Source organism: Mirounga leonina, unplaced genomic scaffold (genome assembly GCF_011800145.1).
Source record: "Mirounga leonina isolate KUSES-001 unplaced genomic scaffold, KU_Mleo_1.0 Mir_204, whole genome shotgun sequence".
Classification (NCBI taxonomy): domain Eukaryota; kingdom Metazoa; phylum Chordata; class Mammalia; order Carnivora; family Phocidae; genus Mirounga; species Mirounga leonina.
This window is the reverse complement of record NW_023270513.1, coordinates 5,709,121-5,722,924: the sequence shown is the minus strand read 5'-3', so window position 1 is coordinate 5,722,924 and position 13,804 is coordinate 5,709,121. Positions and strand designations below refer to the sequence as shown.

Here is a 13,804-nt window from a genome sequence, read left to right as displayed (position 1 = left end):
CCACTGGAAGTTGCGCTGTGATCTTGGGCAAATCACTAAACCTTTCTGGGCCTCTGTTTCCTTTCTGTTTTAAAATTCTGCTGTTCTAGAGACCCAAAGCAAATAACTAAGGTGAAATTAGAGGTATCTAGTGTACACCTTTAACTTTGAAGAGTGCTGTGAAAATAATATCTGTCAAAAGAATCCTTGAGAAGAATACTGGCTGAATGATAGATACATTTTTGTTAAGAAATAAATATAAATATTCATAGTTTCATGTTTTCAAATTGCCAGGTTTCAGTTACTAAACTTGGTTTTAGCTTTGTTGATTCTCTAATATTGAAGTTTTTCTATCTTTGGTTGCTGTGCATTGGGAAGTAATATAAAGTAACACATGTAATGAGCATATTCTCGGTGAGAGGAATAATTGTGGAATCGAAGCTGTTACCGCTCCTCCTTGTTTTCTTCGCCTGCCACAAAGTCAGAATCCAGAGTTATATTTATGTTCCAGGGTATATGGTTTGTCAAAGGATATCATATATGAACTTATACTCTTCTGAGTAAACTGAACAGTGGTCAGAGTAGAAGTACATGTTATGATCAGTGGAAATACCAGAAACATAAAATATGTCTTTGTATTATATTTCCTTAAACTAAATTTTTCTTTACCAGGAGGAGAAAAGCAAAGAGTAGCAATTGCAAGAGCCATTTTGAAGGATCCTGCAGTCATTCTCTATGATGAAGCCACTTCATCATTAGATTCAATTACTGAAGAGGTAAATGATGATGAAAATGCAGAACTGAATTCTCAATGCTTAACTTTTCTCCTTGAAAGTTTCAGTAAAATGACTACATTCTTTTCTATTTTGAATGAACTTTAGGAGATACTGTAGGGCAATATACCGGGCCCCTTGTCCCCATATAGCAAGTGTTGATAATAAGAATGCCAGGTCGCATTGAACTATCACATTGCTAAGTCCATTTGCAAAAGGGTCTCCTTTTGGAACCTTGTGACTATTGTGTTATCCTTACATCTTGTAAAGCTTGTAAGAATTGCCTAATCTGCTGATAAAGGAAGAATGTTTTAGTTTTTCTGCTATTGCTACTTAACACTCATGAAAATAGGTCATGTAAGTGATTGTGACACAGTACACACCAGAAAACCTTGCACTTATCATGGAGCAACTCACTAAAGTACAAGTCAGGCACACACAGCCTGTGGTGCTGGTATAAATTTATATTCATTTCACAAAAAATACTGTGCAGCACCAAGAAGTTATAACACTTGATGTTGTGGTACAACTCAGCAACTACATTAGACTTCATAACAACATCTTTGCATTAAATATAAAAGTCTTAACAGGGCGCCTGGGTGGCTCAGTTGGTTAAGCGACTGCCTTCGGCTCAGGTCATGATCCTGGAGTCCCAGGATCGAGTCCCGCATCGGGCTCCCTGCTCAGCAAGGAGTCTGCTTCTCCCTCTCCCGCTCCCCGCTCTTGTGCTCTTTCTCTCTCTCACTCTCTCTCTCAAATAAATAAATAAAAAATAAAATCTTAAAAAAAAAAAAAGTCTTAACAATAATGATAATTTCATGAATGGATTCCCTTAATCTAGAACTGAAGATAGGCAGATACTATCTGTCAGTTACCTCCATTCATCTACATTTTACTCAAATATATAGAAAAAACCCAGTGTTGAAGGATAGGCTTAATTTCAGCTTTGCAGCATGTATGGCATTATATTTGCATATGTCGTTAAGTTTCAGGTCATATTATTCGATCTGCCATATGTTTAAAACAGTTTAATATCTAAGTGACTTGTTTAGCATAAGGATTTGTTATATTTAAAGGGAACCCTGGGGCGCCTGGGTGACAGTCGGTTAAGCGTCTGACTCTTGATTTAGGCTCAGGTCATGATCTCAGGGTTGTGAGATGGAGTCCAGGATAGGGCTCTGCAATGGGCGTGGAGCCTGCTTAAGATTCTTTCTCTCCCTCTCCTTCTCCTTCTGTCCCTTCCCCCTCTCTCTCCCTCTCCTATTCATAGGCAGAGTAGGAATCTGCTTACAAGAACTTTATACTTACAAATGTATTATCCATGTTTACCACAAATTAAAAGTCCTAACAGTCATTATTTGAGTCATGTAGCTTTATTATATCACAGAGCATAACCCATTAAGAGCTAGTAGAGAACCCCCCAAGGGAATGAGTTACCAGAATATTTGGTAAATTTTAATGGGCCTTTTTAAAAGTTCCATAGCACTTAGTAGGATGTCAGAGCTTAAGTTCTTGAGAATAAGGAAGATGAGTCCCCACAAACATCACAGTTTTTCTTAGAATTGGCCCTACATTTGATTTTCCGTCTGCCTTAGTAAAATATAAGGTCTTCCCTTCCTGGGTAGCCATCTACTCTTGATAATTTTATTCCTTTAATAAATACAATGTTTAGAAATATCTGTAGGGAGCCATTGGGTATATGTCCAACCACACATTGCTATTTCCATCCTGCTAGCTATACTTAGACCCAGGTTTCTAAGTATAGCTGAATATATATACAACTCTCTTACACTTTAAAGGCAGTAAATAAAAATGTGTTTTCCAAACAGATTCTTAAATACAGAGAACAAATTGGTGGTTGTCAAAGGTGAGGTTGGTGGGAGGATGGGTGAAATAAAGGGCATTAAGAGTACACTGATCATGATGAGCACTGAGTAATGTATAAAATTATTGAATCATTATATTGTACACCTGAAATTAATATAACAGTGTTAATTATATTGTAATAAAAAGTGTTTTCCAGAATTAAGAAGTCAGAATATTTTCCCCCCATTTCCTTCCTTTTGCTCTTTATTCAGTTGGCTATTCAGGGCCGGTGTCTCAGAGTCATTCCCTCTGTTTATAACTGGGGAGGCTGGCCTATTTCTTCCGGATCTTGGATATTTTGGAGGAAAAAAAGCATTCTAAAAACTTACTCTTCAGAATTATTTTGACAAAGATAGTCCCACACCATTTCAATGTGCCCTGCATAGAATGCTTGTGTTCAGGAAAGGCCAGAGGTGTTGGGAGGAAGCTGTCCTTGCTTCTGGGGCAAGGGGAAATGGAGCTTGACATTTCTTTCTTTTTTTTTTTTTTTAATATTTTATTTATTTATTTGACAGAGAGAGACATAGCGAGAGAGGGAACACAAGCAGGGGGAGTGGGAGAGGGAGAAGCAGGCTTCCCGTGGAGCAGGGAGCCTGATGCGGGGCTCAATCCCAGGACCCTGGGATCACGACCTGAGCCGAAGGCAGACGCTTAACGACTGAGCCACCCAGGTGCCCCTGGAGCTAGACATTTCATTCTCAGCTTTATTACACTGTCTTCTAAAATGACAGCTTTGCTCTCTGTGTAACCATTTCCATCCTCTTGCTGTTTTTCTTTTTTTTTTTTAGTTCATTATGATATAAGGGTTTTTGTTCTTTTTTAATTTTATTTTAGTTCCGGTATAGTTAACATAGAGTGTTATATTAGTTTCAGGTGTACAATATAGTGATTCAACAATTTCATACATTATTCAGTGCTTATCACAATTGTACTCCTTAATTCCCATTACCTATTTCATCCGTCCTCCTACCCATCTCTCCTCTGGTAACCATTCGTTTCTTTTCTATACTTAAGAGTCTGTTTCTTGATTTGTCTCTGTCTCATTTTTTTTCTCTTTTTTCCTTTGCTTGTTTGTTTCTTAAATTATTATTATGAGTGAAATTGTATGGTATTTGTTTTTTTTTTTCTGACTAACATTTCACTTAGCATTATACTCTCTACCTCCATGCATGTCATTGCAAATGGCAGGATTTCATTCTTTTTTTATTTTTATGGCTGAATTATTTTTCATTGTATATTTAAATAAAAACTTTCTAATAAATTTTTAAAATGGGCAGAAGACATAAACGACATTTTTCCAAAGAATACATCCAAATGGCAAACAGACACATGAAAAGATGCTCAACATCACTTGTCATCAGGGAAATGCAATTCAGAACTACGAGATCTCACCTCATACCTGTCAGAATGGCTAAAATCAAAAACACAAGAAACAACAGGTGTTGGCGAGGTTGTAGAGAAAAAGGAACATTGGTGCCCTGTTGATGGGAATGCAAACTGGTGTAGCCACTTTGGGGAACAGGATGGAGGTTCTTCAGAAAGTTAAAAATAGAACTACTGTATGATCCAGTGATTGTGCTACTGGGTATTTACCCAAAAAATACAGAAACACCAATTCAATGTAACACATGCACTCCTATGTGTATAGCAACATTATTTACAATAGCCAAGATATGGAAGTAGCCCAGCTGTCCATCAATTGATGATGGATAAAGAAGTCAGAATACTTTTGAAAAGGAAGTTTGCTCAAGTTACCATACACAGTTGTCTTTGTTGCCCTTTCTGTCCTCTGAGTTTGAACTAATGAAAAGCAAATGTTCTTGTACCCTTTGAATCTCCTATCTTTCTATTGATTTGAAATTTTCTACATCTTATCACTTGAGTCCTATCTCATTTTATTTTTGTTCTCATTGGCCAGATAAACATCATACCCAGCTATGTTCCTGATATCACTCGATTCATCATTATTGTTTATTTATTTTTAAGTATAGAAATATCCACCTTCTCTGAGTCTTTCTAATTTAAAGAAATGTTGCCTATCTAAAAGATAATTTTTTCCATGATAATGTCATATTTGCCTTCCCTTTTTGATCAGTTTTCTCCTCTTAGTAATTACTAGATTAGGTCGAATATGCTTGTGATATAAAGTTTATATAATAAAAAATTCAGGGGCACCTGGTCAGCCATTAAGCTTATCTGCCTCCGGCTCAGGTCATGATCCTGGGGTCCTGGGATTGAGCCCCGCCTCAGGCTCCCTGCTCCGCGGGAAGCCTGCTTCTTCCTCTCCCACGCCTCCTGCTTGTGTTCCCTCTCTCACTATCTCGCTGTCAAATAAATAAATAAAATCTTGAAAAAATAATAAAAAAATAAAAAATTCATTGGCATTTTATATGTTCCTTTAAGAAATATATGATTATTTTAATTTGCATTTACCTAATCTTTTTTCCTACTCTTCTTGTCAAACTTGCAGACTATTCTTAGTGCAATGAAGGATGCAGTCAAACACAGAACTTCTATTTTCATTGCACACAGATTGTCAACAGTGGTTGATGCAGATGAAATCATTGTCTTGGACCAGGTAAGAGATTTAACTTTAAAGTTTAGTATGTGGGGGATTTTGGGGAATATGACAGAATAGGAGGATCCTGAGCTCACCTGTCCCACAGACACATCTAGATAATCACATCAGTGCAAATAACACAAGAACACCCTGGCAGAACAGACTTTGTAGTTGACTGCAGATGGGAGGCCACGTTGAAAAGGGTAGGAGGGGCAGACACAGTCTGGAACCAAAATCCCACTGAGATTAACCATGAATGGAAGGAACACCATAAGCATGGAAAAGGGAGAGGAGCAGATCCCACACCAAGCATCTTAGGCAGGAGGGGAAACTACACTGGAAAGACAGGTCCCCAAAATATTAGGCTTTAAGAAGTTATGGGGCTTAACTTTCTGCGTTTTTACAGTCAGTGGAACATAATGCCAGGTGCTTTAAAAATCATCTGGCTTAGCTGTGGGAGGCCCACAGAGCAATTAGAAACTGAGGCTTGGCCTTAAAGAGCCAGCAAAACCAAAAAAAAAAACCCTACCAAGATAGCATAGAAGCAGCAGTTTGAAAAGTGCCTGGTGTACACATGAAGGACATTTATTTACTAATCTCAGAATGTGTGCTGGAGGGGCAGAGATCTTTAGGAGATTTCTCTAAGAACAGAAGAGCTAGTGGGCATCCATTTCTCTGCCCCCACCCCCAGCCTAGATAGCTAGACAGTTACAGGAATCAGCAGGAACACTCTTCCACCTATCTTGCCAACACAACATACACCACATCCTGCATTCTGGGGATCTGCCCCACTTAGCAAGCATCCCTCCAAAGCAGCCCTGGCAGGGACCTGCACCACTCCAAAGTGACTCCTGTCCTGGGGAGACAGGAGAGGAGAAGATAACCACATACAGCAGTGCAACTGCGGCAACAGCAGACAGACTGGGCAGGCATCTGGTCTGACTGTTGGCCCCACCCACCATCAAAAGCCTGTCAGGAAAAGGCAAGAAGAGCACCCTAAAGGTTGATGCTATTGCAGCCCTAACACATGGACTGGGGCCAGGCATCTGGTTTGACTACAGGCCCTGCCCACCAATGAAAGCCTCTCGGGGGCAACAGAGGGAGAACACCCCGCAATTTGATATGACTGCAGCCCAGGCAGAGGGGCTGAGAACAGGCATCTGGTCTGGCTGCTCACACTACTGAATTACAAGCCCACAGTGGCCCCAGACTCTTCCCTTAACAGCACAGGGACCAAACCCTGCCTGGTACACCCAGAACATGAAAAGTGGACCATTGCATCTAATGACTGAAGGCATGACAGCTTAGCCGCAGCAGTAGGGTACACACAACTCACTAGATGATACACCTGAAGCTCCTGGTTCTGGTGAACAGTGGACATTATGCTACAGGACACCACAGGACCTCTTCTTCATAAGGCCACTACTTTCAAGATCAGGAGACTTAGCAGAATTTCCTAATACATAGAAACAAGCACAAAGAGGCAAAATTAGGAGACAGATGAATATGTCCCAGATGAGATAATGGGACAAAAGTAAAGCAACAGAACTAATTGAAACAGAGATAAACAATATGCCTGATAAAGAATTCAAATTAATGGTCATAAAGATACTCACTGGACTAGACAGAAGAGTGGAGAATTTCAATGAACCTTTAATAAAGAGATAGAAAATATAAAAAAAGCAATGAGAGATGAAGAACTTAATGACTGAAATTAAAAATACACTAGGTGGGGGGCACTTGGGTGGCTCAGTCAGTTAAGCATCTGCCTTCAGCTCAGGTCATGATCCCTGGGATCGAGCCCTGCATTGGGCTTCCTGCTCAGTGAAGAGCCTGCTTCTCCCTCTCCCTCTGCTGCTCTCCCTGATTGCACGCTCTCTCTCTCTCTGTCAAATAAAGAAATAAAATCTTAAAAAAAAAAAAAAAAACTACACTAGAGGGAATCAATGGCAGATTAGAGGAGACAGAAGAATGGATCAGTGAGCTAGAAGACAGAGTAATGAAAAGAATCAAGCTGAACAGCAAAAAGAAAAAAGAATAATAAAAAATGAGAATAGATTAAGGGAACCCAGGAACATCATTAAGGATTATAACATTCACATTATAGCAATCCCAGAAGGAGGAGAGAGAAGGATGCAGAAGAATTGTTTGAAGAAATAATAGCTGAAAACTTTCCTAACCTGGGGAAGGAAACAGACATCCAGATTCTGGAGGTACACAGAACTCACAACAAAATCAACCCAAAGAGGTCCACACCAAGACACATAATAACTAAATGGCAAAAAGTAGTGATAAAGAGAGAATGTTAAAAGCATCAAGAGAAAAGAAAACAGTTATATACAAGGAAAACCCCTTAAGGCTTTCACCTGATTTTTCAGCAGAAACTTTATAGGCCAGACAGGGGTGGCATGGTATATTCAGACTACTAACAGAAAAATAACCTGTAATCAAGAATACTCTACACAGTAAGGCTATCTTCAGAATACAAGGAGAGATAAAGGGTTTTCCAGGCAAATAAAAGTTCAAGGAATTCATCACCGTTAAACCAGCCTTCAAGAGAAATTAAAGGGAAATCTTTGGAAAGAAAAGGCCATAATTAGGAGTAAGAAAATTATGAAAGGAAAAAATTTCACAGGTAAATGTAAACATATAATAAAAATGGTGTATTAATCACTTTTAAAACCAGTATGGAGATTAAAGCAGAAAAACAAAATAAATTATATCTATAAAAGTAATCAAGAGATTCATAAAATAAAAGGATGTAAAGTATGATATACATAAAATGTGGGAGAAGTAAAATTTTACTACTTTAAAAATGACTTCAAACTTAACTGACCATCAACCTAACATAGACTGTTATATGCATAAAATATTATATATGAACTTAATGGTAACCACAAAGCAAAAACCTGTGGTAGATACACAAAAAGTAAAGAGAACGTAATCCATGCATAACACTGAAGAAAGCCATCAAATCACAAGGGAAAGGGGAAGATGGGGGGAGGAAAGAAAAGAACTACAAAAACAACCATAAAACAAGTTACAAAATGGCAATAACTACATACCTATCATTAATTACTTTGAGTGTCAATGGACTATAAATGCTCCAATCAAAACACATAGGATGACTGAATGGATAAAAAATACAAGCGCCATCTAAGTGCTACCTACATGAGACTCAGTTCAGACCTAAAGACGCATGGAGACTGAAAGGAAAGACACAAACATTTACCATGTAAGTAGAAGTGAAAAGAAAGCCAGGAGAGCAATACTTCTATTGCACAAAACACGCTTTAAAACAAATATTGTAACAAGAGACAAGGACACTACATAATGATAAAGGGGAAAAGCCAGGAAGAAGATATAATAGTTGTAAATATTTGTGCACCCAACATGGGAGCACCCAAAAACATCATGTGTGAACAGACATAAAAGAAGAAATTAATACAATAATAATTGACTTTAACACCCCACTTACATTAGTGGGTACATCATCTATACAGAAAAATAAAGGAAACAGTGACTTTGAATGGCATATTGGACCAGATGAAATTAACATCATATAGATTCAGAACATTCTATCAAAAAACAGCAGTATACACTTATTTTCAAGTGCACACAGAGCATTTTCCAGAACAGATCTCATATTAGGGCACAAAACAAGTCTCTGAATTTAAGAAGATAAAACCACATCAAGCATCATTCCCAAACAAAAAGATATAAAACTAAAAATCAATTGTGAGAAAAATATGGAAAAAAGCACAAACACTTAAAGCTTAGCAACATACTACTAAACAACCAATGGATCAACAAAGAATCAAAGAAGAAATCAAAAAATACATGGAGACAAATGAAAATGAAAACACAGTGGTTCTAAGTCATTGAGATGCAGCAAAAAGTGTTCTTAAATGAAGATTATACCAATATAGGCCTATCTCGTGAAAGAATAAAAATCTTGAATAAACAACCTAACCTTACACCTAAAGGGGCTAGAAAAGAAAGAACAACAACAACAAAAAAAGCCCAAAGTCAGTAGAAGGAAGAAATAAAGATTAGAGCAAAAATGAATGAAATAGGGACTAAAAAAACCAAATAGAATAGATCAATGAAACCAGAAGCTGGTTATTTGAAAAGACCAACAAAATTGATAAACCTTTAGCCAGACTTACCGAGAGAGAGAGGACTCAAATTCAGAAATAGAGAAGAAATAACAGCCGAGAACACTGAAATACAAAAGATGATAGGAGAATACTATGAAAAACTGTATACCAACAATTTGGACAGCTAAAAGAAATGGATAAATTATAGAAATATATAACCTTCCAAAACTGAATCAGGACACAATAGAAAATTTGAACAAACCAATTACTAGAAATGATATTGAATCAGTAATCAAAAAACTCCCAACATGGGCGCCTGGGTGGCTCAGTTGGTTAAGCGACTGCCTTCGGCTCAGGTCATGATCCTGGAGTCCCTGGATCGAGTCCCGCATCGGGCTCCCTGCTCAGCAGGGAGTCTGCTTCTCCCTCTGACCCTCCCCCATCTCATGTGCTCTCTCTCTCAAATAAATAAATAAAATCTTTAAAAAAAAAAACAAAACAAACAAAAAAAACTCCCAACAAACAGAAGTTCAGGACCATATGGCTTCACAGGTGAATTCTGCCAAACATTTAAATAAAAGTTAATACCTATTCTTCTCAAACTATTCCAAGAAATAGATGAGGAAGGAAAGCTTCCAAATTCATTCTGTGAGGCCAGCATTACCCTGATACCAAAACCACATAAAGATATTACAAAAAAAGCAAACTACAGGCCAGTATCTCTGATGAATATAGATGCAAAAATCCTCAACAAAATATTAGCCAACCGAATCCAACAATAAATTTTAAAAAATCATTCACCACGATCACGTGGGATTTATTCCCAGGATGCAAGGGTGATTCAGTATTTGTAAATCAATTAATATAATAGGTCATATCAATAAGAGAAAAGAACAAAACCATATGTTATTCTCAATAGATGCAGGAAAATCATTTGCAAAGTACAGCGTCCATTCATGATAAAAATTTTCAACAAAGTAGGTTTAAAGCAAACATACCTCAACATCATCAGGCCATATATGGAAACCCACAGCTCACATCATACTCGGTGAAAAACAGAGCTTTTCCTCTTAACAGGAACAAGACAGAATGTCAACTTTCACTTTTATTTAATAGAGTACTAGGAATCCTAGCTGCAGAAATGAGACAAGAAAAAGAAATAAAAGGCATCCAAATTCATAAGGAAGAAGTAAAATTTTTCATAGAAATGAATTCAGTAAAGTCACAGATTACAAGATTAATGTACAGAAATCTATTGCATTTCTACACACTGATAATGAAGTAGCAGAAAGAGAAATTAAAACAATCTCACACTTGTACCAAAATTAATTAAATACTTAGGAATAAACTTAAGGAGATGAAAGTTCTGTACCATGGAAACTATAAAATATTGATGAAAGAAATTGAAGATGACACAAATAGATATTTCTTGTTCATGAATTAGAAGAATTAATATTGGTGAAGGGTCTATACTACCCAAAGCAATCTATACAGATTCAGTGTAATCCCTTTCAAAATACCAACAACATGTTTCTCAGAACTGTAACAAATAATTTTAAAATTTGGATGGAACCACAAAAGACCTCAAATAGCCAAAGCAATCCAAAAAAGAACAAAGCAGGATGTATCAGAATCCCTGATTTCAAGATATATTATAAAGCTGTGATAAGTATGGTACTGGCACAAAAATAGACACATAGATCACTGGAAGAAAATAGAGAATCTAGAAAAGAACCCACACTTATATGGTCAGTTAATCTATGACAGAGGAGGCAAGAATATACAGTGAGGAAAGAGTCTCTTCAACAAATGGTGCTTGGAAAACTGAACAGCTACATGCAAACGAATGAAACCAGATCACTTTCTTACACTATACACAAAAATAAACTTAAAATGGATTAAAGACCTAAATGTGAGACCTGAAACTGTAAAAATTCTAGAAGAAAACATAGGCAATAATTTCTTTGACATTGGCTGTAGAAACTTTTTTTTAGGTAAGTCTTTTCAGGCAAGGGAGAATCAGGCAAAATTAAACTGTTGTGAGTACACCAAACTGAAACGCTTTTGCATAATGACAGAAACCATCAACAGAACTACAAGGCAACCTATTGAATGGGAGAAGATATTTGTAAAATGATACATTTGATAAGGGCTTAATATCCAAAATATATAAAGAACTTATACTACTCAACGCCCAAAAAAACAAATAATCTGATTTTAAAAAATGGGCAGAGGACTTGAATATACATTTTTCCAGAGAAGCCATATAGATGGCCAACAAACACATGAAAAGATGCTCACCATAAGTAATCATCAGGGAAATGCAAATTAAAACCACAATGAGATATCACTTTATACCTTTCAGAATGGCTAAAATCAAACACACAAGAAATAAGAAATGTTGACGATGATACAGAGAAAAAGGAACCCTCATGCACTGTTGCTGGGAATGCAAATTGGTGCAGCCACTGTGGAAAACAAACTGGAGGTTCTTCAAAAATTTGAAAATAGGTAATTCCACTACTGGGTATTTACCCAAAGAAAATGAAACTGCTAACTTGCAAAGATATATGCACCCCTATGTTTATTGCAGCATTATTTACAATAGCCAAGATATGGAAGCATCTCAAGTGTCCATCCATAGGTGAATGGATAAGGAAGAGTATTACCTGGCCATAAAAAAAATGAAATCTTGCCATTTGCAGCAACATGCATGAACCTAGAGGGTATAATGATAAGTGATATCAGTCAGAGAAAGATGAATACCATACCATTTCACTCATGTGGAATTTAAGAAACAATTCAAACGAACAAAGAAAAAGGGACACCAAAAATAGACCCTTTAAATACAGAGAACAAATTGGTGGTTGTCAGAGGGGTGGTGTGTGGGGGGATGGGTGAAATAGATAAAGGAGAATAAGAGTACACTTCACTTGATGAGCACTGGGAAATTTATAGAATTGTTGAATAATTGTATTTTAAACCTGAAACTTGCACTAATATAAAACTGTATCTTAGTTGCAGTTCAATTAGAAAAAAGTTTAGTACATGAACATTGGAAATTGTCACAAACACAAAGAACTTAAATATTGTTTCTAAAGAAAAATGCAGAATTTGTGTTCTTTAAATGAGATTGAATCCTGATAGGACTTCATTTTTACTTCCTTTTGATGGAAAAACAAAGGCATTTTTCTTCCAAGAAGAAATAAACTATTAACTCCCTTTTCATTGAAGTATTAAAAGCAAACTTCTATCAGGAGAGCCTTAAAGCCTCATATGATAGAATCAGGTTTTAGAGAGTGTATATATAAAATAATTTTTTGCATTCAGTTTTGCTTTGTACAGAATCATTGTTCATTATTGTTTTTGTATTTTCTATTTTTATTTTTTCTAATATCTGCACATACCCTTGATGTCTAAAAGAAAATTACCATAAAATAGTCACTTGCAAACATGATTATTTTCATTTTTTTCCTCCTGGGGAAATGGATAGCCTGCTTTATCCCTTCTGAGGGATTTACTGTAAGAGTGTACTATCTAAATGTTCTGATCAACTCAGAATACCATTATAGTGATTGGTAGATTTAAAAATTGTGATAATTTTCCCTTTCTCCCCTCTTTGTAAGGATATATTTTCCCGTATCCTAGTACTTGGTTATTTCTAATATTGTTCAGTTTTTCATCTTCCATTTAGCCTTTTCTATGATTATGTTTCCCTTCTAATAAATAAACCTTCAGTTCTTTATCATTTTGAAAGCCTGAATACTGGATGTTGAGAGAGAAAAAGCATTCCCATGTGCTTTCTATATTCAGTTATTGAGAGAGAATTTTTCACACCTCATATAAAGTGGTGTGTATGTGTTTGTATATATGTGTTTTATATACATACATATAGTTATTAGTCTTACCTGTGTGTACTTGAGCAACCCTAGATCTATTTGTTGGTTTTTTCATAAGTGCTTACATTCATTAGAAAATAAACTAATTGTTTTCAGTATGATTATATACCACAATGCCTTAAATATGAAATGTTGTAAATATACTTTATTATCCAATTGATGTTCAAAAGAGGGCAGTTGTTGTGATAAGCACTGGGTGTTGTATGTACGTGATGAATCACTGAATTCTACACCAGAAACTAACATTACACTATGTGTTAACTAACTGGAATTTAAATAAAAACTTGGAGGAAAAAAATTAAAAAGACAGAATCTGAAATAAAATCTGCTGTTGGTGCTTTTTTACTAACCTTTCCATTGTATGCAGGCATGCAGATAGTCTTATAAAATAGTAAAAGTACTTGAACAAGCTTGTGCGCTCTTGTCTCATGCCATGAGGTTGACAGTATCTACAGTTATATCACAACATTGCCACTTGAAGTTTGGATTATAATTGGAACTAATTTATTAATGATTATAGCACATGTATCTAAAATATCTTTATGTTTATAATTTGATAATTCTGTATTTGCTTGATTATGAAGATCAGAGGCTTTCATTTTCTACTGAAACTTATATGATCTCATA

The 13,804-nt window shown here is 36.3% G+C and overlaps 1 protein-coding gene across 1 annotated transcript in view; it reads left to right on the top strand.

Moving 5' to 3' along the window:
* The window catches only part of ABCB7 (ATP binding cassette subfamily B member 7), a 164,955-nt gene that overhangs the window by 133,812 nt on the left and 17,339 nt on the right, over positions 1 to 13,804 (top strand). Inside the window, exons 14-15 of the mRNA XM_035028775.1 lie at positions 652 to 755; positions 5,089 to 5,196. Coding sequence (XP_034884666.1) covers positions 652 to 755; positions 5,089 to 5,196 — 212 coding nt within the window. The remainder of the gene's footprint in view (positions 1 to 651; positions 756 to 5,088; positions 5,197 to 13,804) is intronic.